Here is a 27,393-nt window from a genome sequence, read left to right as displayed (position 1 = left end):
CAGTTATAATCTCTCTCATTATCACCATTAAGTATCTTGTTTTACCACCTCAGCCAAAAAAAAAAAAAATCAATTATCATAGATGGTTGTTTCAGAGTAAAATATTTTATCATTAGCCAATTAGAAAGAACATAAAAAATTTCAAGGTCGCCATTTTGCCTTTTTATTTGAAAGGTCTATAGTAAATTATTTTATTTTAGACAAGCAATCATTCATAAGTTTCCTACCTGCTTTGTCATAATCTTGGAGCAGCTCATATTTCTCGAATACATCTTTTCTGGCTTGGATCACTTCTGACCCTCCCATCCATTTTGCCATGTTCCGAAGTAAAAAATGATGTATAAGCTCCTGCCGAACCTTCTTGGTAACTCCTAGCAACTCAATTGGTATGTTTGCAACTAAATAGGGAAAGTTGGCATCAAACTTGGTAAATTTGTCTCTGATTTCACTAATAACATTGTGGCCATCTGCAGCAGGATCTCTTCCATATAGTGTTATAAAACTGGCTTCAAACATTAGAAAGCTGCAGAACTTGTACATTTTTTCTGTTTCCCAATCTGTTGCTTGTGAGCATTTCCATTCAAATATATGCTGGAGATTTTTCATCATGTGGTCAGAAATTATGTCCAAAGGCTTGCCTTGCAGGTATTGGTACATTCGATGCAGATTTTCGTTTAGTTTTGGGAAATTTGACAAAGAGGGATAGCCAAAAGTTCTTGATGCCATTTTATCAGCAAATTCATAAAATTCAAGTTGCTTGCTATTTCTGATCACATAAACATACTGGAATGGGTCCATGATAAAGGTAATATATCTACCTGAACAGAAGAAAAAGAACCACATATACAGATAAGTACTTTTGTGATCCTACTACTACTACTAATATTCAATGTTAATTTAAGCCATTCCCCCCAGTGTTTCAAGTGATAAGCACATAGAAAGCCTCAAAGGTTACTTGTAAAAAAGAGAGAGAGAGAGAGAGAGATTACAATTGTTTTTTTAAAAAGTCAGAGACTTTATTTTTGTAGTAGACTAAAATGAGGGAGGTCAAGCGTAGAACGAACTATTGTTTGAACAGTAGAGGGCGACATAATCATGGTACTTTGCAGTCATCTGAATCATTTACTAAATTGGCATAACTCATGAAAAATACAATATAGCTTTATTATGCTTTTCAAAAGCATTTTGAAAACTATACATCTTTAGATATCTTTTAATGGCAAAAAGTGAACAAATAGTTCCATCTGAAAGGGCAATATATCAATAGCTTGAGGGGGGTGAAGTGGAAAATATGCTAACATATCAGCATGCTGCTTTTCTTCAAGCAGAAGAGATTAAATTAGGTGGACCAGGTTAGTCCTAACAACCAAGGCTACAATTTTACAATGAGCGCTGCACACCTTCCAGCATACACTTGGTCCTGCCTCAGTGTAGCGGGCTGAACTAGATGGCTTCTGAACTAGATAACCTACATTTCTATGATTCTATAAAGCCCACTGAAATCAATGGGGGTTACCATGAATGAGCACAGGGGACCATCTACATGAAGGTCCACTGTAGGATCAGGGCCCGTGAGGTTTCCCATTGCCCAAAGAAAACATGACAAGTAAAATACTTTTTCAGTCTTGTTTTCTTCTTCATGTTTTCCTGACTTTTTAAAATTTAACAGGATGATGCAGCTTTATTATAGTATCAACAAATTATAACCTTGTGGTTTATTTTAAAAAATAGTTTGCTGTGCAATATACCATCGTTTTAAAACAATGGAAAAGTATTTTGGAGAGTATGCTATCCTATCTTGATTTTAAACTAATCCCAAAGAAAGAGAACCCATTATTATCGTATCAGAATGCACTAACAACATACTGTATCACACTTTCTTACATTCATAATCAAAAGAGATAGTGCTGAATTGATAGCAACATTAGAGAGAGAATTCACATCATTTTTACTTCCTTTAAAAATATTCCATTTATTTTTCTGTGTGAGATGGTTTTAGGGTTAATTTTGTAGCTTCTTTCCCCCAAGGTCAATTACTAGTGAAGAGTAATTCAAACTGCTGGTCATTTGTCAGGTATCAAAAGAAATAATGCCCCCAAAATAAATTAATTCTGAATTTACTATAGCTGGGCCCATGCTAAGTTTAAATTTACAGTAAAGGTTTGTGAGTCTTAACTTGTGCATACATTAGAAAAAAAAGGTACTCATTATAATGTACATATATTCAGTGAAATATCCACACTATAAAAGAAGAAAAGGAACAATCCTTCCAAGATTTGAGGCCTAATTCTGCCCTGCTGAATGGGTAAAACCTCCTTTTGACTTTAATGGGAGCTGCACATGTGTAACTGAGGACAGAATTTGGCTCTGCGTACATAAAGTAGCCACTATTGAAAAGTCAGCAATTACCCCTCGGTAACATATAGTGGTATGTGAGATTCCATAGTTATTTCCTGTTCTGACTGTGGATACATATACCATGGTGTGGTAATTATGAGTACATATTGGATTTCTACATTCCTGTTGAAATCAATGGGGTTGCACAAAACACATATCAACGCAGAATTCCATCCAAGGTCTTTGTCAAAGAAACACTTTTGAGTGTTTTTAAGTTACTCTTTGTTTGTTTTACTATAATGTAATTCACTAATTAAACAATGCGGCATTGGGGTCTTAGAGTTACTACCTTTCTTTTTCTAAAAATAATCATGGCAGGCTAGTGGCAGTGTCAGGAGCAGAAATGAGGTTTCCTGACCGTGCTCAAGTCACTAGATAAGAGGTCTCCCTTACTAGACTGCAGGACGTGAATGTATTTTCAAACTCAGAATAAGCGCTTCTTTAACCTTGTAACTCCAGGATACCCAAGATCTTTGTTGGAGATCTGAGTGTTGCCAACCTTCAGCACTCTCCCCACTCCAGCTCTTATACCTTTTCTCTTCAAGGCCCTTTACTGAGGCCACCATCTTTCTGATCAAGGGCTGGAAATAAAAACCTTTGGTGTGATTTTTAATAAGTATACTGGAGCGCTATTAACCCTAAAGAAGGTAGCTAGCTTTCCAACTTTGAGTTTACAGGGTAAACAATTTTAAGTTAAGATTTTTTAATTAATATTAATTTAAACCATCTGTGCACCATCTGCTTATATCACATGCAAAATACAAGTTTCTTTGTGATCTTTAATCAGACATTTAACAAATGCACATCAATTCTGATATTTTTTTTAAAATAAGCAACATGATTCTAAGCAAATGATTCTTCAAGTAAACAACATCATTTTAATAAATAATCTTAAAACAATGTTTATTCAATGTTAGTGTAATTACAAACTTTTAGAAAGAAAAGACTTCACTCAGAATTATCTATGATTAAGGGTGTGCCACAGATGAACATTTCTATTAGTCTTATTTTCCAGCTGATAAAAAAGTGCCAAAATATAATTCATTTTTTGAGAAGTCAAATTCAGCTTCCAGGCCACGTCGCTGCCAAAAAGTCAACAAAGTATAGAAATATATGACACAAGAACTCTGTTACCGTATTTACAAAATTCTAATGAGGGATGTTTAACCCATACATAGAGAAGGCAAAAATTGCTGTTTTTTTAAAAAAAATGTGCAAATTGTTAAGGTACCTCCAATAAAGACCAAAACCTATAGGTCACTAGTTGCGGTTATAAAACGGTTGAAGTGTTACTAGTAACTGGAACCTTTAGTGATTTCTGTCCTACTTGCAAATAGAAGAACTACATAGCTATACCTGTTTAACAGTGTATTCATATTTGTGTACAGTGTTGTGGCTGTGTTGGTCCCAGGATATTCGAGACACAAAGTGGGTGAAGTAATATCTTAAACTGGACCAACTTCTGTAAAAAGATATTACCTCACCCACTTTGTGTCTGTAACATATTGTCAATTATCTGGTATAATAATGTAAAAATATCTCCTCTATCTACATAGAACCCCTCAGCAGCATTTTGGGATCCAAAACCAATCAACAAACTTCACTGATTTCAACTAAGTTGTAAATAATATTAGGATTATAAACTTTTTTTTTTGCATGGGCTAATTAAGCATCTCTCGCTCTCTTTTTTTATAAAAAAATTAAATCATTTTATTTCCCACATTGGGCTCTGTTTTCCCTTCTACAGAGTAGTGTCCACATACTGGTTGTAACAGGCACTAACAAATGCAGGTCTTCCTACATTTTTGAGTCATTATTCAGCACTTTAATAGGCCCCCAAATGCCCTCCCACTTCAGTTACCCTCAGGAGCTACCTCTCACAAGTGAACCCATGCCATCAATAAAGAAACCAAAATTTTGGTGCTCACCACAGCTTCCATCTGACTAGCTGTAGGAGCCAATTCCCAAATCTGCTAAAAAGTGCAGGATAACAGACCACAAGCTCTCCAAAGTAGTGGCCTTAAATATTAAATCCATTTATACAGAATCCACTGTAACAATTTAAAAGTCCTTTGTAGCTGTTCAGCAATGTCTGTGGACACTAAAATCCTTTTTCACAACCATTTGAGAAGACGTGTCTGTACAGGAAAGTTATGCGCAAATTCCTCCTAGCTTAGTAAACTGAGTAAACTCTTCTATTTAATAGCATAAAAACAAGTAAAAATAGCTGAATATTTAACTTGTTCCTGTAAAAGCCTTCAGATTCCTTATCCGTCTGTGGACATGTCTGTTATTCTCTTCCCAATCCTTCAGCTTTTATTACAGCCACTACTGAGAATGTCTAAGATATCTCCGTTCAGCTTACATAGTCTCCTCAGAACAAAAGACTGATGTAGAAGATATGAAAATTGTCAACTGTTGGTGAATCCTAGCACATAAATCAGTATTTGTATGATAGTTAAGAAATTATTATAATAATGCACTCTGGGCCCTTTTTAATGCTAATTATGAATAACAAGCACTTTATATGATAAATAATGATGTAAGTTATTAAAATAATGTTTGCAACGGACTTCAGTGCTTAAATAGGTAAGATAATTACTTTTCTTCTATTTTTGGATTGAAAAGTTTTTAATGGTATATATGTATATAAACTTTTTAAAATGTACTAGGAGCGCTTTTGAAGAAGCTAAACGTACTTAGTATAATATCTATAAGATGTAGATTATCTTCTTTAAAATTGAGATTGGTTAGTCAAAAATATACTACTACAACATCCAGTATGGTTCCTAATCACATATCAGTAAAAGTAAACAAAAAGTCTTATCATGAAAAACAACTGAAAGACTTTTCAAGGGTCTTCAAGTTTTTACCTAGCTGGCTGTCTATTTGTTCTTGATCCTTATCAAGTAAAACGGTTGGGTTTAGAAGTACTATCATATAGAAACAACTCTTCTTTTAAAAAAAAAGACTATCACATTTACGTAATCGTCCTCTTATTAGGAAGATTTTGCTGAACTGTTGACAATGATGTACAGTAGTGCTTCGCCGGTATGACGTTTGGGGAAAACGATTCTGCTGCACCACCACACAAAACCAATTAGAGAACTATTTTCTGCGACAGGTCAGGAATTTACATTGTTTCTCAGAGAAAGATGTGCTTTTTAATTTCTTTATTAAGATGACATCCATGTCCCTTGCGACTTTTCGGAATGACAATCATTTGCTCATCACATGGGAAAGTACAATCAGTGAAATCGCATTACCGGTACGGGGCAATGCCAGAAACTCCAAGCATCGTTCCACATTTTCCAAATGAACTACTTTGAGAATTGATAATTAGAACAATATATATTGATAGAATTTTTTGACAAGACCTTTATTCACCCACCAAGGGGGTAAAGTAATGATAGTACATATAAAACAGGGGAAGTTCTGTTTGCTGCACACACAAACATCATCTTTGTCAAATCACTAAAACATCATGAAATCCAGTGTGTCTTGGTATCTAAGGTTATGATATGAAGTACTAACTAAGCTTTAAATAAAAGAACCAAACCAGACGAAACAAAGCAAAAACAAACAAGAGGGTTTGCTACTATTTTTCTTTAGTGAACTCTCAGAATTCAATGTTTTCAATACAGAATTATAGAAAGTGACGTTAAAGTAATATCACGGATGTAACATAAATTCACAAAACTTGGGATATTCCAAAGTAAGGACAAATTTAGTTGTGTAACTCACTCTATTTGCTTCACTATTTTAAGCACATATTGCATTAATCAATGAATCCCTCTGTACAATATCTAGGGATGAGAAAATGGATTAAAGGCAGAATTTTTACCATCACACTGAGATGGGATTTGTTAATTTAAATCTCAGTCACAAATTACTTTAACAAATTAAATCACTAACCCTTTTCTTATATTAAAATATGAAAAAGGGAGAGAGAAAGAAATGTTCCATTGACACACAAGTTCTGAAGTGTAACTCTACCCAATTTTATTAGTATATTCATTAGGGCTGTCTTGCTTTGAGTTATTATTAATTTGCATTCAGAAGGAGCCAATATTTTATAGACTATGAAAGTATATGAACAATAGTAAAGACTGTATTTTACCAAAAGTAGTTTCTGTGCATGTGCTGTAGTCACTTTATAAATGAAAGAACTTCTTTTAAGTTTCAAAACAGCAAAGGAATGAATTAAGATAACAAAACTTGCAGCTTGTAAAATTGCACATCTAAAAATTAAGCAATTTTTGGTTACACGGAGAAAGAGTTTCAAAGATGAGCATCCTGTTTGTAAACTGATAACTTGAAACTGGTTGAAAAATGGTTTGGTTTTTTATTTAAAAATTTAAATATCTAAAAATAAAACCTTTCCCTGCTGCTGGGACATTATAGAGCAGACTTCATTAAGTTCACATTTTGTTCTGAAAAAGAAAAGGAGTACTTGTGGCACCTTAGAGACGAACCAATTTATTTGAGCATGAGCTTTCGTGTGAAGTGAGCTGTAGCTCACGAAAGCTCATGCTCAAATAAATTGGTTAGTCTCTAAGGTGCCACAAGTACTCCTTTTCTTTTTGTGAATACAGACTAACACGGCTGTTCCTCTGAAACCTGTCATTTTGTTCTGAAACTCCCTAAAAATATGGGAATGGTAGAAAAAATGAGAGTGCCTCCACTATACCAGTGTTAATTCATGCTACTGTAAAACTGTTAATTTGAACTAGGATCACAAAAGTTAGAGAAGAAAAAGACCCATTAAATAACTGAGTCTATCTACCTACACATTTTAAAAGATACAAAGAAAGCATTAGGGGCCATCCTACATTCCTATACCCCAAAGTTTACAAATGAAATCAAGGTGATTTTTTTGAATGTAAACCAGTGCAAGATTAGGCATAAAATTAAGAAAATATAAAGTGCTGAAGTTACTGTATTTCAGATCATTATCTCAGACTCTATTATTATGCTATTGTCAGGACGTATGGTTAGGCAGGAAATTTCCATGTTCTAATCCTGATTGTATCAATGAGTCAATGTATCACTCACTTCCTAGTGCTCATGTCAACCCAGATGTAGAAGTGGGTAAAAAATATATTCTGTACAATTTTTTATGAGTGTTTTCTAAATTTGATCTAATGTTTTCCTATGCAGTGTTAAGATTACATTAGTTCTCACTTCTATAGAAAACACAATCTATAGTAAATATTCTATCTACCTGTATTATATGTGCTGGCATAACATGTGTGCATATACTAACTCACTGTGTGTGTGTGTATGTATACACACACACAATTATAGTTGTGATTATATATAATATACATTAAAACATTTCATTTCCAAAGTAATTTTCATTGGTCATATGGCTCTAAAACTTAGAACTGTAATAAGTACAGATAAAGGCTTTTCAATAAATAAAATATAAAAATGTTAATAATTAATTTAATTGACACAAAAGTCAAGAGAAATAGTAAAATGCTTCTCACCAACAACGTATACAGTGAAAACGTCTCCGAATTTTCGTTGCTGAGATACCAAGAATTTGAAAACATCTTTCCTAAAAGTTAAGGCCTTCCCAATGAAAGGAATCCAACCATTTATTAATGGGGGTTCTCCGGTCCTCCTGTTAAAAACATTAGAGAAAAGGGTATTAACTTTGGCATGATAGCAACTCATATACACTTGATTACATGCACTATATATATATATATATATATACACACACACACTCTCAATATAAAATGTACTGTAGAGAAAGTTCTTCATATATGTTGGCAGGTTAAATCTAATCACACCTCTGTGCACAAAAGGCTTACTTTACCGATTATGAGAAATAAGACAGAAATTGAGGTGCTTTTACTACACAGCACAATGTCTTCCTATCAATCTCATAACGTTATATATGATCTATGGAAATCTACATTCTATAGAAAATCCTTAGATATGTGGTAATGAAAGTGTCATAGCAAAAGCTCTCTCACACAGTATTTTGCATGTCAATGTAAACTATATCAGAAGGCAATTATGATGGATTTAAGTAATTAGGAGGCAGACAGACCATAGAAAAGGGTAGCCGTATATATTTTTTACACTCTACCTATACCCCAAAATGCTATAATTCTAACTAAGCATTTTAAAAAATCAGAATAATAATGACCAAATTCTTAACACAGTTTTTAGTATGTGTCTCTCTACCGTTCTTCTTCTACCTGTAAGATAGACATTTATGTGAATGGTTTATAACTGCTTTTCCATATAATTATATATGCCAACTTATGAGAAGCATACACTGCGTATCGCTTATATTTTAACAATAGTAGAGTGACATTTTAAGTTATTATTTTTTTCCTTTTTTAATGCTGACCTACCATCCTATTCATAACAGCATGTTTCCTCCCTTAGTACTGATATTTAGTTGCCTGAATATGACTTGAGCACAAAAAGCAAGTCTGTTTTAGAAAGGATTAAAACAAATATTCACGAACAACTGATTCTACAACCCATCTGTGAAGGTGACTTATACTACATTCAGAACAACTCATTCTGATTAATCACAAGATATTTACTAGCTTGAATCTCATCAAAGATCAAGGGATCACAAGCTTTACTACTGTCATACACAGCATGGATTTTTGTGTAGCGGGGTTAACCCAATCATAGTCTCCTATTTTTCCATAAACTGTTACAACAGAAATTAAAAAAAACCACATACTTGTGCCGTATCAATATTTAGCTCTTTAAAAAAATTAAAACCTCGTTTTGATGAATGCATATGAATGAAATAAGCCATATGACTTGATCTCTTCCTACATTTTATACTAACTGAACACACTCATTTTTCTAATAATTATATATAATAGCTTGGGATAATATTTTTTTCCTTTCACAAGTGCTGTACTACAATTGGAAAATATTTTTTGTAGCCTAAAAATATGCATCGGATATTATGACTTTTTTGGTGTGCGCGCGCACGGGGTATTTCTCTTTTATACTTTACTTAACCAACAAACGTATCATACAACCTCTAGTGGCCAGTACCAGCATTATTTGTTCAAGTGGCACAAAAATGGCCATGGACCAAAGAAAACTTTGTAATGGTTAATTCTATTTGAAATGAAAACAGGAAAAGAACTAATCTGAGATTAGACAGAGGGCTCACCAAACCTGGAACTATGACATCTTACACCATACCCTCAATTATCCTCTCAAAGCTTGTAAGGAATCTGGATGGTTTACCAATTTTTTTTTCCAGGCTATTAAGTCCCAGCAATAGCCTGCTTTCACTTCCTGGGGTGGACACTACACCGCACAAGTAACATTGTGACAAATATTTAGATAGGCTTTTTGTCATATTTTAATTTAATGCATCTAATTTCACCCTCCATGCTCTGTCATTCGGTCAAAAGCTGTATTCCTCACAAGGTTTCCGCGGGGTAAAAAAGATGCTGCTCAGAAATCCAGGGGAAAATTAACTTAATGCTCCAAGTCTGTGGGATCACATCAGGGAGACATTTTGCTATCACAAAGACGTGAGGGTCATCGTTTGCTTCAGACATGTTTAGCTCAGCAGCAATAAGCTTAACACTGTTAAACACCATGTCAAGGCTATGCGTATTTCAAAGGAAAATATAACGTTAGTTCAACTTATGACCCATAGTAGACTGATAACAGAAATGTGTCTTCATTTTTACCTTTACTTCTCTTAGGAAGATGGAGGTCACCTTAATGACTTATAGATGTCTGCTGACATATAGCAAAGGGAATAGAGAACACTATATATATATATATTTTATAAGCTCCCAAAATATAATGCTTCGCTGCACAAACTTTTAAGCAGTATAATACACCTGATTTGGGCTTCCTAAGCCATTCTCATCTGTAATAAAGATTTCAGGTATATATCTGACAGTACATATTGACTAGAAATGATAGGTTGGTTTTAAACTATTTGAAAGAGCCATAATACAAGCCTCTAGAAACACTTAATATTTGTTTAATTATTTCTTTCAACTCCTAATTCATAATTCACTTTTTGCAGCCTTTACAAAATATTACAAAAGCCAAAGTTAGGTTGTCCCAAATGGGCTGTTAATATACGTATATAAGAAATAAAAATGTTTTTAAAGCATTTTCTTCTTAGCATTGAGAGAATAAAAATATTGCTCTGACTTTTTAAAAAAACAAAACAAAAAATTCAAATCTGAACTGTTTAGTTTGCAGTTTATCAGTAAAACCAAGTTTGTATTCAAGATATCAGAGCTACTTACTCGCATTGATGTGATTTCTGTGTTACAGTGCACAAGGCAAGTCAGATCTAGCCTAACTGTTATAATGGTTTAATTCAGTCAACATAATTTGTAATTTATAGTATTCTCAGGCCTTTTCAACAGTCCTATTACAGCTTTAAGGGCTCATTCTGCTTGTGTCCTTGGGTAACTTTACTCACCTGAGTAGTCTCACTGAAGTCAATGACACTAATCAGGCAAGTCAAGTTTCTCATATATGAAAGTGAGGTTTAAAAAATAAAACATCAGAAACACATTTCTCTTTTCAGAGGAACAGCCGTGTTAGTCTGTATTCGCAAAAAGAAAAGGAGTACTTGTGGCACCTTAGAGACTAACTCACGAAAGCTCATGCTCAAATAAATTGGTTAGTCTCTAAGGTGCCACAAGTACTCCTTTTCACATTTCTCTTGTAACCTATAATTCGACAGACTAGTTAAGATGGGCAGTGAAAACCATGCTATCAGTACTATCAACAATTATTAAATGGAGAGGAAATTTAAAACAGCATTATGCAAAGGCATTTAGCTATCATATACTGTTTGTAAATAGCAAACACAGATTATAAAAACTGCATTTTTTATCATCTGAAAGCCAACACTGTTCCCCATTACCAGGTTACAAGATTTTTATTGCATCTATTCAATGCAAGGAGCAAAGTTTTGGAATTTGTTGATTGTCTTTTAAGAGTTTTTTCCCCTTTGGTCACCCAAAAATCAAATCACTGAATGAGCTGTGATTATTTAACTACTAAGACAACATATTATTTTAAAAATATGAAGATCACACCTATGTCACAGTCATGGTCACCAGCAGAGAGTCTCTAAAACAGAGGACGACAGTGGACTTGAAAAGCAAATGATATGAAGTACAGCTAAATATCAATAAAAATACAAATTAATTTTTTAAAAATTGAAAGTGCCAAGTCCTCAAAATACTTTTTTTTTTGGCGGTTAATATAACTGAATAATTTGGGAAATCAAATTTGGGACACCGTTCATTATATTTTGTGGATGTAAACATACTGTTTTTTCACTGAAAAAGAAAAAAGATCCCAAAGTTCGCAAGTATCATTATTATATATTGCCAGTAGATATCTGCAGTACAAAAGCTATTTTTTCCCCATATAAAAATATTTAAGGCTATTCTTTTTTTAGTTACACTGGTGTAACTTCATCAAAGTCTACAGGGTAGTCTGGCTATAACTGAGAGAAGAATTTTGCCATTTCAGGAGTTATTTGTTTTCTAAAAGACAGCAGATGCCTATAATTCATCTCCAATTTATGCAAAAGCCAATAGTGTATCTATTGGTATAGCAGATGAACAGGTTAATTTTTCTCTTTGCACATAATAAATCATAAGTGCGTTAACACTCATAGTTGTATTTCATGAACATAAACCTTCTGTTTAATAATATGTGTTTACAACCAGAATCAGACATATAGTAATCTCTTGCCTGGGATAAACATTAATCCAGATCTGTCTAGAAAAATTATACAATTCATTACCATAAGTAATCTCTATTGTGCCCTGTATTTAACCTTCATCTTTTTTCCTGTCCTATAATCTTGCAAATCCACTGGTGGTGTGCGATTGGCATCTGGTGTTAGCACAAACTTTGTTGCACAAAGAACAACTGAAAAAGCCCCACATGAAAGTGTCACTCTGCCGGATACCAGTGATTCAGCTGAATACTTCCAACCAACTTTCATTGAAGTTGCTGATAAAGGTCTAATAAATATTGCTTGTCATGAAGAAGGACCTTTTCACTTTACAAAACATCATTGCCAAAAATTTAAAGCTACTGATTTCAAGCTTGATTTGATTTCTTGGTGGAGAAGTTAATTCCCTGCTCTAGTACTTCTCATCAAAGTATTAAATGTAACCACAAAGTAAAAAGCAAGCTATGCTGAATTTTTAGAAAAGGCAATGTATCGGTACAGATGTAGAACAAAAGCTATTATGAACACGTCAACACAGTTTTTGGTTATTCATAGGTTCTATCATAATATTTAAACAACAAGACATGACAGGCAGTGTGTTTCTGGGGGCCTATGAACACTTTGACTGAGATGTGAAGAATGAGGCCACAGGCTTCATCCCCTAGAAAGGTAATCCCCAGAAATGTGGTGCCTGTAGTGTCTTATTGCATTAGGAAAAAGAGAACACAGGACATTTAGGACAGTGTGAGGCTAGCAAGTCGATGTATTTTAACTGACTCCTCTTTTGATTTAGTAGTTATAGAATCCTACCATATTCATGTCTGGATACCATAGTTTAGGTACTCTATATGTAAATGGATAGAGAGAATATTATTTTCTTCTAATTATTTGTTCAAACTTCTCAAAAGTGTCTATAACACCAGCAGTTATTTTTCTGACTTCCAGTGATGGCTTTATTTCACATAAGAAATTACAGAAAGAATTGCCGTACTGTAACAGATATCTGGTACATCTAGTTTGGTAACCTTATTCTAACTAGGGATGATACTTGAGGTTTTAGAAAAAGGCAAAACTAACAACAACAGCAGCTAAACCCCAAGCCAACCTGTAATGCACGTGTCCAATTGCACCATGACAAACATTTGACTCCCATAGGCACTCAGGATACTTGCTACCTGAAGTGACTGGTATAAATACAAGATGCAGACTTAAGATAAGACTTTGCTCTGAAGCATGAGTTTTGATTCTTTTTATAACACTGATATAGCATGCAAAAACACAAATGTTCTTAATGCTCATAAAATTATCCATTCCTTTAAAATATCCTATTAAATTATTTACCTTGACAATTTCCTGTAGCCATGAATTTCCCATGCTAAACCGATACTGTATTAAAAATGATTCCCTGAGAAACTAGTATGGGAATATGCAACTATCACAGTTTCAGGGTAACTGCACCTGTATTTCCTCCTCTGTGGTCCCTTGAGGGCACTCACTTAAAAGCTTCCAGCTCCCAGCCATCACCTCTCCTGGTAGGAGACCAACATCTCACTCACTTCTGACTGGGGGCTTTAAGGCTGTAAAGCTTCGTAATCCATACCGTATTGTTCCCAGCAAGCCAGTCTGCCTAAAAGGCCAGCGTCTGTGCTTTGTTTTCTCTCAGAGGGCTATAACCAGTGTATTGCCAGCAGTTACAAGTTACCACAGAGCTCTTTCTAAGCAAGCACCTTTATTTTGAAGGTAAAAGCATCACTGAGAAAGCATATAAAACAATAGAAGACCCTGCACACATGCTAAAAAGCTTAGCAGAGGTCACCCCTAACTCCACCCTAGGGTTCTGCTAGGTGTCAGTCCTTCAAATCCCTCAACTGGGTTTTCCCTGTGGTTACAAGTTCACATCAGTCTTTAGATCAGGAACCAGTATGAAGGTCCCGAGTCAGTTTAAATGCAGGCTATTTATCCAAAAGTCCTTTCTTTGTATGTTGATCTCCAGAGAATCCAGTTTGAAACAGAATATGCAAGCCTCCTCTGGAGGTAGTACCTCTCTGGAGATGTTATAACCCGAGTGATTTGCTTTAATCATTCTCTTACAAATTGCTGGAGGAGCTGTGGTAACTTTCCTCATATGAAGTACATCCCTGGCCCACAATGTTACATTAGCATATCAGACACTTAATACAATATGGTCTTCCCAAGATATTTCAGGAAGTTGCCCTGTCACAGCAACCTTTACTTTGAATCATCAGCTCACATACATCCTAGGGTGGTGATAACCACATGTTGTTTCTGTCTAATGATTATATGGCTTATGTGAAGTGAAATGATTGCAACAGTTCATTTCTTAGTGGTCAGATATGGCAACCACTCAACTTTCTCATCCATAGATGTCTTCCCTCCAGAACAGGTTGAGGCATAATGATAAGGCAGTTTGTGGAAGGTTGCACTGTTTCTGCCTTTTCTGTACTTGGGTGTCTAGATGTGGGGATTTCATTTTTCACCGTCGTCAACTTTCCTGCTTCCATTAGCACTAATTGCACTTTAAAAAAAACCCACACACGTGAAAAGAAAAATGAAATCCTCAGCTGTCCCCAGTACTGGCAGAGGTCCTGCATCTAGCATGTGGTGTTTCTAGCACTTACAGTCTTCATCTCGTTTACCGGAACACTTGAGTGATGTGTCTGTCTCTGCTCTGCACTCCCTCTTGATACTAGACAAAGGAATACTACTCCAGGGAATTCTAAAACTCTAGGTATACATAAGGCTACATAAGGTCACAGGCTTCTGTGAATTTTTGTTTATTGCCCATGACCTGTCCAGGACTTTTACTAAAAATATCCATGACAAAATCTTAGCCTTAGCTATACAACAAGTACAATACCCATTTCAATCCAAGAGTCAATAAGCAGACACAGGAATGAGAAGTGAACAGACCCTTATGGTTCACGAAATGGAGGATGGTTTATATAGGCTCAAAGAAAATTTTATAGCAGTAGATTACAGAGTTGGTTGGAAAAATGTTTCTTTCTTCAGTGGAAAATGTTGACAAAACGAAAAAAAAATCCATTTCATTGAAATTTTCCATGGAAAATATTGGACATTTCGTCAAAAACTGAAAATTTTCAGCTAAAGCATTTTTGGGGTTTTTTTTGATACCAAGACAAAATTTCCCATGGAAAGCAGAATCATTCTGGAAAAAATGGTTTTGCCTCAATTTTCTGTTGAAAAACAAACAGTTTTAATGGAAATTTCTCTAACAGCCCTAGTAGATGTATCTACCTAATAGCACTTAGAAATTATAGTCATTGGTACTCCTGATTCAGTCACTGCTAGCTAAGAAAGAATTTGACATTGTACATACAGGGCCAGATCCTCTGTGGGAGTAAATTGATATAGCTCTATTGACTGAAATGGAGTTACACCAGTTGAGAATCTTTCCCCCAGTACTTTGTAAGTTGCAGAAGTATTAATTGGTGGAGGAATTCATCATAATAGCTTCCTTACTCATTTTCTCCACAGATTACTTTTCTTTCCTAATAACCCAACAGGTAATTCCAAAATACGAAGGAAACTTCAGGACCCAGCAATCCAACCGTAAGCTCCCAAAACACCATCTCTCTCTCCTTTAAGAACTCCTCAGGTATTATATAACCAGCTGGGTAGAGAGAAATAACATTATCCATATAATCCCACACTTCACCCTTCTTTCTCTTTCACATTGTCCATGAGTGAGCTGTGGAAACTGTCCATGAGTTGACTCTTTCAAATTCTGTATTTGGAATGCCCAGGTAGGACATTATCCACCTGTTTGGTGGTACCTGACCTTCCAGGCAAACAGCACCATGGGAAAGTCATTTTGGCAGCTTTAAAAAAAACAACAACATAGCACTGCCAAAAACCTCTTGGCTTAGCCTCATTGATAGCTGAAGATACCCATAATGATTCTGCAGAGTTTACAAAAAGTTCCATAACAGCTGGCAAGGGTAGATTAGACTGTAGCAAAAATCAAATTTGAGTGATATTAAATACTACATAAGAATTTAGCTTTAGTGCTGTTGATGGGCCCAACCCTGTAAAATGTTGCACACACTCCGTGGAGTAGGAATATTTGTTCATAAAAATCAAGACTAATTTAGTGTAAGATTTTATGGATGCTAAATGAGATAATACAGTAACTTAATTAGAAAAGTTTTGGTAATGGAAATGTAAAGATAAATGTTCCCAGCATATACTTGAAAATATACATTATGTCGCTGGGTAGCATAAACCAATGATACCATATAAAGCAGAAGCAAAGGTCCAAGAATCAATCTCTGGAAGACTTCAGAAGATTGTTTGTTAGTATGCTGTTACGTAGCTGGAGACAAACAAACAAACCAAAAACCGAACCAACCAACCAAAATCAAAGAAGTCAGCCCAAAATCTCCATTTGTGTTCAAAATGTAAAGTTATTTCATAAAAGCACAGGGGAAAAAAAAAACAGTTCAGACTCAAGCAAACACTGGATTTGATCTAAAACCTATTGAAGTCAATGGTCTTGGAATCAGATTCACAGTCCTTAAAATGCTGCAGCCTAAATGAGCCTCAAAACAGTAATTCTTGGCAATATTAAAATTTTAAGTAACTCATTAAATACATCTCAAGTTATTGTTTTCTGTGAATGTATTTCTGGTCATTATAGCCCTGATTTTGCAAAGTGAATCCAACTGACATTAATGCAACTCCAGGTGAGTGTACATTTTAGTAAGGTTTTTGACAAAGTCCCATTGGAGTGGAGAGTATGCTTATAAAATTTGCAGATGACAGCAAGCTGGGAGGGGTTGTAAGCACTTTGGATGACAGAATTAGAATTCAAAAGGACCTTGACAAATCAGAGAATTGATCTGATATCAACAAGATGAAATTTCAACAAGGACAAGAGCAAAGTACTTAATTTAGGAAGGAAAAATCAAATGTACAACTACAGAACAGGGAATAACTGGCTAGGTGGGAGCCCTGATGAAGAAGACCTGGAGTTTATAGTAGATCACAAATTACATATAAGTCAACTATCTGATGCAATTGCAAAAAAGCTAATATCTGTGAGGTAAACCCACAGCCAAACCACGGCTGCTTGCCCAGCTGACTCTCCAACAGAGGCCATCTACCATAACAGCAGGAGGAACCTAGACTGGAGGAAGGAGGGTGGTCTGTGACTGTGGGGCTTATTTCTGATCCTTCCTCAAGTCACGTCTCTGGGAAGAGATCTTCTGGGCTGTGTCCACTGCCTTCCTGGACACCTTCGAGGAGCAGTGCGCGCTGTCCGGGCTTCTCAGTGTCCCCGTCTTCCCCCTCTGGATCCCTGATTTTATCCCCGTCACCTTCACTCTCATCCCTATTTTTCATCTGTTGTCCCCTGTGATTAGTTGACGCCTGGGTCCAGTGGCCCCCCTCTTATGCTATAGGAGAGGGCTTTTAATAGTGGGACGGCCAACACCTGCCCATCCCCAAACCCTCAAAAGGTGCCCTTCCAACAAAGCTGTGGTGAGCCACCACTCAAGCATGCAGCAAGAGCCCAGCTGCACTAACTTATCCTTGCCACAGAGCCTGCAGTGACTTACCCTTCAGCCTTGTGGCAGCAGCCTATCCTGGAGCAGACAATAGGTCAGATGACCTATTTCTCCAACCCTGCCACAGCTGCAGATCAGTCTGTGCAACAGGACGATCAGGTCAGGAATCGTCCTGAAGCCTCGCGGTGTATCAGGCTCTTGAAACACCCGGCCTACACAGTTCCTTCCCCAGCGTTGCTTGAGCCCTGTTCTAGTCTTGTTCTTGCCTTACTCTGAGCTTGCTCTAGCCCTGTTGCTGACCTGTTACAACCTTGCCTCCGCCTCCTGACCCTTGCTGGACCCTCAGGCTCTTTCTGATTAAGGGGAAAATTTGCTTATGAGGCTTTGAGTCTATTAGGAGATTGATTTTGCACTGGTAATGTGGTTTGGCTGTACAAGCATGCAAAATTAGCAGCTTTTCGGACTCAGAAACTCAGTTCACTATAGGAAATCTAAGTAAAAATGATGAGGAACAGAATACATATAAAACAAATATAGAGATGACTGTTAATTGCTTTGTTGACCCAGACACCATGGAGGAAACTGGTGCCAGTTAGGCCTGTAATACAATTTCCTCTGATTTATTCTCAGCACCCTGCCTTAACACTATGTTGTTTGCATACCAGTGCCAAAGTGAAGTACCACAGGCAACTTTGATTTCTATGGGATGAATCTTTAGTTGAAATCAGTGGAAGCATGACAATCTACACCATCTGATGATCTGACCTTACATCTCTAGCCCAATAGCACTGCAAATGAACAACATTTATATTTATTAATTTTGAGTCACTTTTTCAATGGTCTTCAACTAAACATAATGACAGGTTTCAGAGTAGCAGCCATGTTAGTCTGTATTCGCAAAAAAAAAAGGAGTGCTTGTGGCACCTTAGAGACTAACAAATTTATTTGAGCATAAGCTTTCGTGAGCTACAGCTCACTTCATCGGATGCATTCAGTGGAAAATACAGTGGGGAGATTTATATACACAGAGAACATGAAACAATGGGTGTTACCATACACACTGTAAGGAGAGTGATCACTTAAGGTGAGCTATTACCAGCAGGAGAGCGGCGGGGGGGAGGGGGGAGAGAGAAACCTTTTGTAGTGATAATCAAGGGGGGCCATTTCCAGCAGTTGACAAGAACGTCTGAGGAACAGTGCGGGGGGGGGGGGAAATAAACATGGGGAAATAGTTTTACTTTGTGTAATGACACATCCACTCCCAGTCTCTATTCAAGCCTAAGTTAATTGTATCCACTTTGCAAATTAATTCCAGTTCAGCAGTCTCTCATTAGAGTCTGTTTTTGAAGTTTTTTAGCTGAAGAAATGCAACTTTTAGGTCTGTAATCAAGTGACCAAAGAGATTGAAGTGTTCTCCAACTGGTTTTTGGATGTTATAATTCTTGATGTCTGATTTGGGTCTATTTATTCTTTTATGTAGAGACTGTCCAGTCTGACCAATGTACATGGCAGAGGGGCATTGCTGGCACAGGATGGCATATATCACATTGGTAGATGTGCAGGTGAACGAGCCTCTGATAGTGTGGCTGATGTGATTAGGCCCTATGATGGTGTCCCCTGATTAGATATGTGGACACAGTTGGCAACGGGCTTTGTTGCAAGGATAGGTTCCTGGGTTAGTGGTTCTGTTGCGTGGTATGTGGTTGCTGGTGAGTATTTGCTTCAGGTTGGGGGGCTGTCTGTAAGCAAGGACTGGCCTGTCTCCCAAGATCTGTGAGAGTGATGGGTCGTCCTTCAGAATAGGCTGTAGATCCTTGATGATACGTTGGAGAGGTTTTAGTTGGGGGCTGAAGGAGATGGCTAGTGGTGTTCTGTTATTTTCTTTGTTGGGCCTGTCCTGTAGTAGGTGACTTCTGGGTACTCTTCGGGCTCTGTCAATCTGTTTCTTCACCTCAGCAGGTGGGTACTGTAGTTGTAAGAATGCTTGATAGAGATATTGTAGGTGTTTGTCTCTGTCTGAGTAGTTGGAGCAAATGTGGTTGTATCGTAGAGCTTGGCTGTAGACAATGGATCATGTGGTGTGGTCTGGATGAAAGCTGGAGGCATGTAGGTAGGAATAGTGGTCAGCAGGTTTCCTGTATAGGGTGGTGTTTGTGTGACCATCGCTTATTAGCGCCATAGTGTCCAGGAAGTGGATCTCTTGTGTGGACTGGTCCAGGCTGAGGTAGATGGTGGGATGGAAATTGTTGAAATCATGGTGGAATTCCTCAAGGGCTTCTTTTCCATGGGTCCAGATGATGAAGATGTCATCAGTGTAGTGCAAGTAGAGTAGGGGCATTAGGGGATGAGAGCTGAGGAAGCGTTGTTCTAAGTCAGCCATAAAAATGTTGGCATGCTTTGGGGCCAACATTCTGGGTGGACTCCTCCTGAAGGTCGAGACAACAGACTGGACTTCTACATAGAGTGCTTCCGCCGACGTGCACGGGCGAAATTGTGGAAAAGCAGCATCACTTGCCCCATAACCTCAGCCGTGCAGAACACACTGCCATCCACAGTCTCAGAAACAACTCTGACATCATATTCAAAAAGGCTGACAAAGGAGGTGCTGTCGTCATCATGAATAGGTCGGAATATGAACAAGAGGCTGCTAGGCTTTCTACAAGCCATTACCCTCTGATCCCACTGAGGGTTACCAAAAGAAACTACGCCATTTGCTCAAGAAACTCCCTGAAAAAGCACAAGAACAATTCCGCACAGACGCACCCCTGGAACCCCGACCTGGGGCATTCTATCTGCTACCAAAGATCCATAAACCTGGAAATCCTGGACGCCCCATTATCTCAGGTATTGGCAACCTGATAGCAGGATTGTCTGGCTATGTAGACTCCCTCCTCAGGCCCTATGCTACCAGCACTCCCAGCTATCTTCGAGACACCACTGACTTCCTGAGAAAACTACAATCCATTGGTGATCTTCCTGAAAACACCATCCTGGCCACTATGGATGTAGAAGCCCTCTACACCAACATTCCACACAAAGATGGACTACAAGCTGTCAGGAACAGTATCCCCGATAATGTCACAGCAAACCTGGTGGCTGAACTTTGTGACTTTGTCCTCACCCATAACTATTTCACATTTGGGGACAATGTATACCTTCAAATCAGCGGCACTGCTCTGGGTACCCGCATGGCCCCACAGTATGCCAACATACTGGGTCATCCTTCAGGATAGGTTGTAGATCCTTGATGATGTGCTGGAGAGGTTTTAGTTGGGGGCTAAAAGTGATGGCTAATGGTGTTCTGTTATTTTCTTTGTTGGGCCTGTCCTGTAGTAGGTGACTTCTGGGAACTCTTCTAGCTCTGTCAATCAGCTGAATTGGAATCAACTTGCAAACTGGATACAATTAACTTAGGCTTGAATAGAGACTGGGAGTGGATGGGTCATTACACAAAGTAAAACTATTTCCCCATGTTTATCCCCCTCCCCCCCGCCCCCCACACTGTTCCTCAGACGTTCTTGTCAACTGCTGGAAATGGCCCACCTTGATTATCACTACAAAAGGTTTCTCCTCTCCTCCCCTCCCCCCCCCGCTCTCCTGCTGGTAATAGCTCACCTTAAGTGATCACTCTCCTTACAGTGTGTATGGTGACACCCATTGTTTCATGTTCTCTATGTATATAAATCTCCCCACTGTACTTTCCACTGAATGCATCTGATGAAGTGAGCTGTAGCTCACGAAAGCTTATGCTCAAATAAATTTGTTAGTCTCTAAGGTGCCACAAGTCCTCCTGTTCTTTTTTCAACCAAATATAAGCAAGCTATTTATGTCTTTTAAGGAGACAAACAAATAGAACTCAAAGTTTGCAATGGTCAAAAGGCTAAACTCGCCACTACTTCTGTCAGGCCAGAGACTTAGCAGAGCAATTTAAACACTGAGGCTCTAATTGGTGGGAGTTAAGCAGTAGAGGTATTTCCCTGGGTTAAAACAGTCCTTTCTGCTCTGTTACGGGAAAGAGACAGAAACACAATTTGAAAGAATAAGGAAGCAAATGCTGTCCAGCACAAACACACACCTACTCAGGTTTTTTATTCCCTATTGCACAGGATAAAATCAACCAACCAAATACACTCAGTGAACCCTGGAAAGCACCAAAAATAACATCCTCGACCAGCAACACAATACACGCATATATAATAATAAGGTTTAAAAAAGTCCAGGCCAGCCTTTCTGCCTGACAGTTCAAATTTTGATTTCCCAAATCCAATCACTATCTTAACAAAATACTGAAGTAGATTGCAGACCAATCAATTAAGGACACTTAGAAAATGTATTTATCTATGTAGGGCACGTTTGTGACTGGTTCTCATGTAGGATGTGTTAATGGTGGCACCTCTCCCTCTCACAAAGACCTATGTGTGACCCAGGAACATGTTGGTGCCAAATGGCAGAAGGCACAGCAGATGCACAGAGTTTTACAGGTATTCCCTGGGTCAGATATATCCATAATAGTCCAAAGGGAAGCATGTGAGGTCCCTACCAAGAAAAAGTAGTTCACAGATGATCCTAATTGTTACAAGATGTCTGTATGGGAAATAGTTTAAGAGATATGTAAAATATTAGGTTCCAAAACTGCTGAAGTAAAGCTTAGAGACAAGGTGGGTGAGGTAATATCTTTTATTGGACCAACTTCTGTTGGTGCAAGAGACAAGTGAAGCTTGTCACCCAAGTCAAAGCAAGCCCCTGAACAATGAACATCCATGGAGACAGGCTGTCTGCGCCAGGTGTGGGCCTGAAAACTTACAAACAAAAAGGATGCCCAAGATATGTCTCTGAAGAGGGGATCTCTTGGGGCAAGAGACAATATTCTGTAACTACATACAAAAAGAGGAGAGGGGACAAGACTTTATTCTTCACCAAGGAGACAAGCTGACAGTGTGTCTTGTCCCATGAAAAAGGTATCACAGCCTGCCTGTTTGGAAAGCACTTGTGAGCAACACTTACTGAGACATGAGTATCCTGTTCATTAAGTCTAGTCTCTAAAATGTGTTGACTTCATGTTATATGTAACCATTTGTTTCCAATACTTCTACTTGCTATCACTCAAATCTCTATACAGTAACTCCTCGCATAATGTTGTGGTTATGGTCCTGAAAAATGCAACTTTAAGCAAAACAATGTTAAGTGAATCCAATTTCCCCATAAGAATTAATGTAAATAGGGGAGGTTAGGTTCCAGGGACATTTTTTTCACCAGACAAAAAACATATAATACTGTACACAGCAATGATGATTGTGAAGCTTGGTTGAGGTGGTGAAGTCAGAGGGTGGAAGAGGGTGGGATATTTCCGGGGGAATGCCTTACTGCTAAATGATGAACTAGCATTTGGCTGAGCCCTCAAGGGTTAACACATTGTTGTTAATGTAGCCTCACACTCTACAAGGCAGCACGAATGGAGGGAGGGGAGACAGCACGGCAGACAAAGACAGAGACACACACCCTGTGTGTGGGAGAGAGAGATGTGCATTGCCCCTTTAAGTATGCTGACCCCATTCTAAGCACATTGCCTTTAAAAAAATCAGGAAGTTGAGACAGCAGCTGTGGCCAGCAAGCTCTCTCTGTCCTGTCCCCACCCTGCTCTATATGGAGAAGGGGTAAACAGGGGGCAGGAGTAGGGGGGAGGGGGACACCCTGACATTAGCCCCTCTCTTCCCCCCTCCCCTTCGCAGCAAGCAGGAGGCTCCCAAGAGCAGCTCCAAGGCAGAGGGCAGGAGCAGCACATGGCAGTGCAGGGGAGGGACAGCTGAACTGCCGGCAACTGGTAGCTTGCTGAGTGGCTGCTGCACAGGGAACTTAGGGGAGCAGGGAGCTGCTGGGGGGCTGCCGGTCCACCCTGGTTCCAAGCTCCCACCAGCTAGCTGCAACAGGCTGCTCTTCCTCAAGCAGTGGACAAAGCAGGAGGCTGCCAAACAACATTATAAGGGAGCACTGCACAACTTTAAACAAGCAAGTTCCCCTCCCTAATTGATCAGCAACGTAACAATGAAACGTTAACTGGCACAACTTGAAGGGAGGAGTTACTGTATTCTGTTAAATAAACTCTTATTTGTTTTCACTATAAATATTTTTAAGGGCAGTGTGTTAAGCGGAGTGGTGATCTGAGGTGTAACTGGTGAGTTGGGGTGTATTGCTTCTTTGGGAGCAGCAAGTCTGTCAATGCTGAGGGTGAAATGGGCTGGATACTCCAGGGAAGTGCTCAGAGTGCTCGGGGATTGGAGTGTGACTGTGGAAAGAGAGAGCGTCCTGTGTAGGCCTAGAAGGGAGCCCATGTGTTGCCCATGGCTGGTGGAGTTGAGGGCTGATCTATGTTCAGGTATGCACAAGGCTTCCTCATGTTAAAGGCAGGTGGAAGCGAGGTGCTTAACAACCACCTTTGTAACCCAAACCCTAACCCTGGTCTGGTGTGCAAGGCTGAAAACCAGTCTCTTACCAATACTTCTCAGTATCGCTGGCTAGAAACTGGAATTTCCTTTCTGCATGAAATTCCAAAATTAAAAAAAAGGCCATTCCAAAACACAAATGGAAATTGCAAAATTTCCTGCACAATGGGATTTCTGAAATTTCAGTTAGAAAAAGTCAAAACAACATTTTGGGGAGATGGGCAACTCAAGAAACCTGGGAGGCAACTGGTAGAGTGCCCGGGAGACAGGACATGCAGGTTCTCCATCAATCTGCCAGGGAGAGGGGGAAACCATGGAGCTGGGAATGATTTTCTAACACAAAATCTAAATTTCTGGCAAAGTTGAAATTTTCCCATGGAAAGTGAATTTTCCACAGGAAAGTCGTTCCAATGGAAAATTCCCATGCCATACTACAGCCTGTGATATTTGCAATCTCTACACTTGGTGATCACAGACACTGCTTCCTTCCCTCATCCACACAGGCACATAGAGTCCCAAACTGGCTGAGGAGAACTTGTCCATCCTCTCTCCTTGAGTTGATTTGTGGAACACGCTGCACCAGTCCTAAAGGACAGTACAGCCTGCGCAGACACTTTGGGAAAGATGATGTCTCAGAAGGGCACATCTCTGAGCAGTGAAGTACACTGTTCCCCTTGGGGTGGTGTGATATGCTTTGTCCTCTACTCAGGCCAGTGCCTAAATGTCATGCTTTGGCCCTTAACAGGTATTAATTTAAAAGAACTTCAATGTATTTCCAAAAAAAATAGGTTTGATAATTGGAAAATATATTCCTTTAGCTGGTCTATGTCTGCCTTTGTCAGGTACTTAAGTATAGGCCCTATTCTAAACAAAGGCAAACGGGTTAAATTCAAATGAAACTCCTCTATGTCTTAGATTTGTCTGAGCTAATTATGTTTATGCTCTGGAACGTATCCTAAAACTGGAGCTAAAGGATACTGTTAATCAAGTTAAAAAAATACATTCACCCTCCATTAATAGAAAGGTGAAATATTTTACAAATTTAATTGTGCATTAGTTTTGGGACTACAACTAGAAATTCTTTTTAAAAATCCACAAATCTTAAAGGACCAATTTGAACACTGTTTAATGAACAAATTAGTAACTTAGAGTAAAATATGTGTTCCTGAATGGTCAAATAATTGTCTTAGGTTAATTAAAATATTTTATGGTATTTTTCAACAAGTTGATAATTCCAACTTGGGTAAATCCCAGAGTTGGTTTAAAACTGAACTGCAGATCCAAACCACCCAAACTTTAGGGAAGTTCAGATTTAGATGTCAGTTTCATGGGCCTAATTCTTCACTCCTTTGTGAGGTGGTTTACACATATACAAAGTGTAAAACGTTACTATTTTGATCAGGTAGCATTTGCATGCTCACTTTGCACAAGTGTAAATGACTACAGTGCAGTACAGTGCTAGACACTGGTGAAACGGGGCAGGCAGGTTGGGCCTCTCCATATTGGGATCACATGGAACACCACGTTCAAACACCAGATCTATTTCCTAATGCAAACTTTCTGTCTTGGATCCAAATCTCGTAATTACATTTTGTCTACCTCCGTCATTTTAAGTGGGCAAAGTAGCCTCTATTTCCTGTCCCTAACATATTGTTTAAGGCTGCTGGGCACTAGTATGGCTGAACATTTGAAATTTTAATGAAAAAAAGTCAACATTTTTCAATCAGCTCCTCTGGGCACCATTAAGGTGGCTGCCATGTTCCATATGATAAGTGGCTGAATGCCAGAGGTAGATGAAGTGATGTCTATATGTAGAATTTGAAATCCACTAAAAAGTGTTAAGTTTGTGAAAGTTTCATTATAAATCAAATAATAATAATGATAAAAATGTTAACCCCTAAGCATTTCCACTGTTGAGATAACAGTAGTATTGGCTTTAATGAAAAGGAAGTGTTCCCTAGTGGATAAAGCAGGAGCAAGAGACTGGGATCCAGGACTCCTGGGTTCTCTTTCAAGTCCTACCACTGACTTCTTGCGCATTTAAATTCTCTTCATCTCCATTTCATCATTTGTATAATGCAAATAACGATATTTACCTAGCTCATGGTAATTTTGTCAGGTTCGAAAGTACCTTGATGTCTCAGACGAAAAGTGCTATGTATTGCTGATGCCACTTATTTTATTCATGACAAAAGGATAGATACCAACAATACTACATATTGATGGAGAATTTTTCAAAATTTAGGATGAAATCCTGGCCCCATTGGAGTCAATGGCAGTTTACAAATCACTTTAATGGGGCCAAGATTTCTCCCGGGGTGTCCAAGTTGTACTGACAAGATAAACATGTGGGTTATATTGTTCGGCTATACTGAAAGGACAGGAGACATTTCATATGGTTTTAACCAGGCCACAACTTTATTATTAGATGCTTGGGACTACCTGGCAGATAAAAGTATACAGTACAGGTAACCCCATGTTCATTCAATAACTTCCTGGGGGACTTCCACTAGCCCTCCCCTCTTTTAAATTCAGGTCCCCCCATTGTTGGGCCCTTAACATTCATGCTTCCCTCCTGTAGGAAGATTAAGGTGGGCTATAAGAAAGGGGAGGATAGCTCCCAGCTGTACCAATCATAGGAGTCCCCAACCCCTGCCCCCACCTGTTCTGTTCCTTTAACCAACACCTCCTGTTAAAGTCCTTTACCAAGCCATCTGGTCACTGTAAACCTTCCCTATGAAGTACCTGCACTGGACATCCGCCCCACACTTACATAATGAGTTGTGATATACAGCCTACCACCCTTCATGCCACACATCAACAAAGCTCTCCCCAACCCTGCTGTGGGGAAAGTGAAAAAAATCCCAAATCCACCTAGGCTGATCTGGTGGTAAGGGAAAAATTCCTTCCCAAACCCCCTAAAAAGGGGTGGCTAGCGCAAGGCCCACAGCAGGTCTTGACCAAACCTGGTATTTCACCACCTAAAGGGGAGGGAGGGTGGGTGCTGCCTCAGCCTGCTCCACGTGAAAGGGGGCTTCACCACACGGGCTGCCCCTTTTAAATCCAGGGGATGAGGCAGTGTCACCGCTTGCCCCTTTTACAGCAGATTGACCTCTTTCTTTCCCCTCCCCAGCCATAAAACACTGTTCCTTTCATTCGACCAGCCAGCCAAATCCCCTCACCCCTGCTTAAAGGTGCCGTGTGGTCATTGCTCTTAATTTACAAATCATATTTTTGTGCACACAAATCTTGATATTTACACAATTACTGATATTGCATT

General features: G+C 38.6%; 1 protein-coding gene across 1 annotated transcript in view; it reads right to left on the bottom strand.

Annotated features, from left to right (window-relative positions):
- Positions 1-27,393, bottom strand: part of CYP7B1 (cytochrome P450 family 7 subfamily B member 1) — a 198,978-nt gene that overhangs the window by 17,869 nt on the left and 153,716 nt on the right. Inside the window, exons 2-3 of the mRNA XM_048840799.2 lie at positions 7,890-8,026; positions 228-818 (exon numbers count right to left, since the gene is read on the bottom strand). Coding sequence (XP_048696756.1) covers positions 228-818; positions 7,890-8,026 — 728 coding nt within the window. The remainder of the gene's footprint in view (positions 1-227; positions 819-7,889; positions 8,027-27,393) is intronic.

Source organism: Caretta caretta, chromosome 2 (genome assembly GCF_965140235.1).
Source record: "Caretta caretta isolate rCarCar2 chromosome 2, rCarCar1.hap1, whole genome shotgun sequence".
Lineage (NCBI taxonomy): Eukaryota > Metazoa > Chordata > Testudines > Cheloniidae > Caretta > Caretta caretta.
The sequence above is the reverse complement of the archived record's forward strand: the minus strand, read 5'-3'. Positions and strand labels throughout refer to the sequence as shown.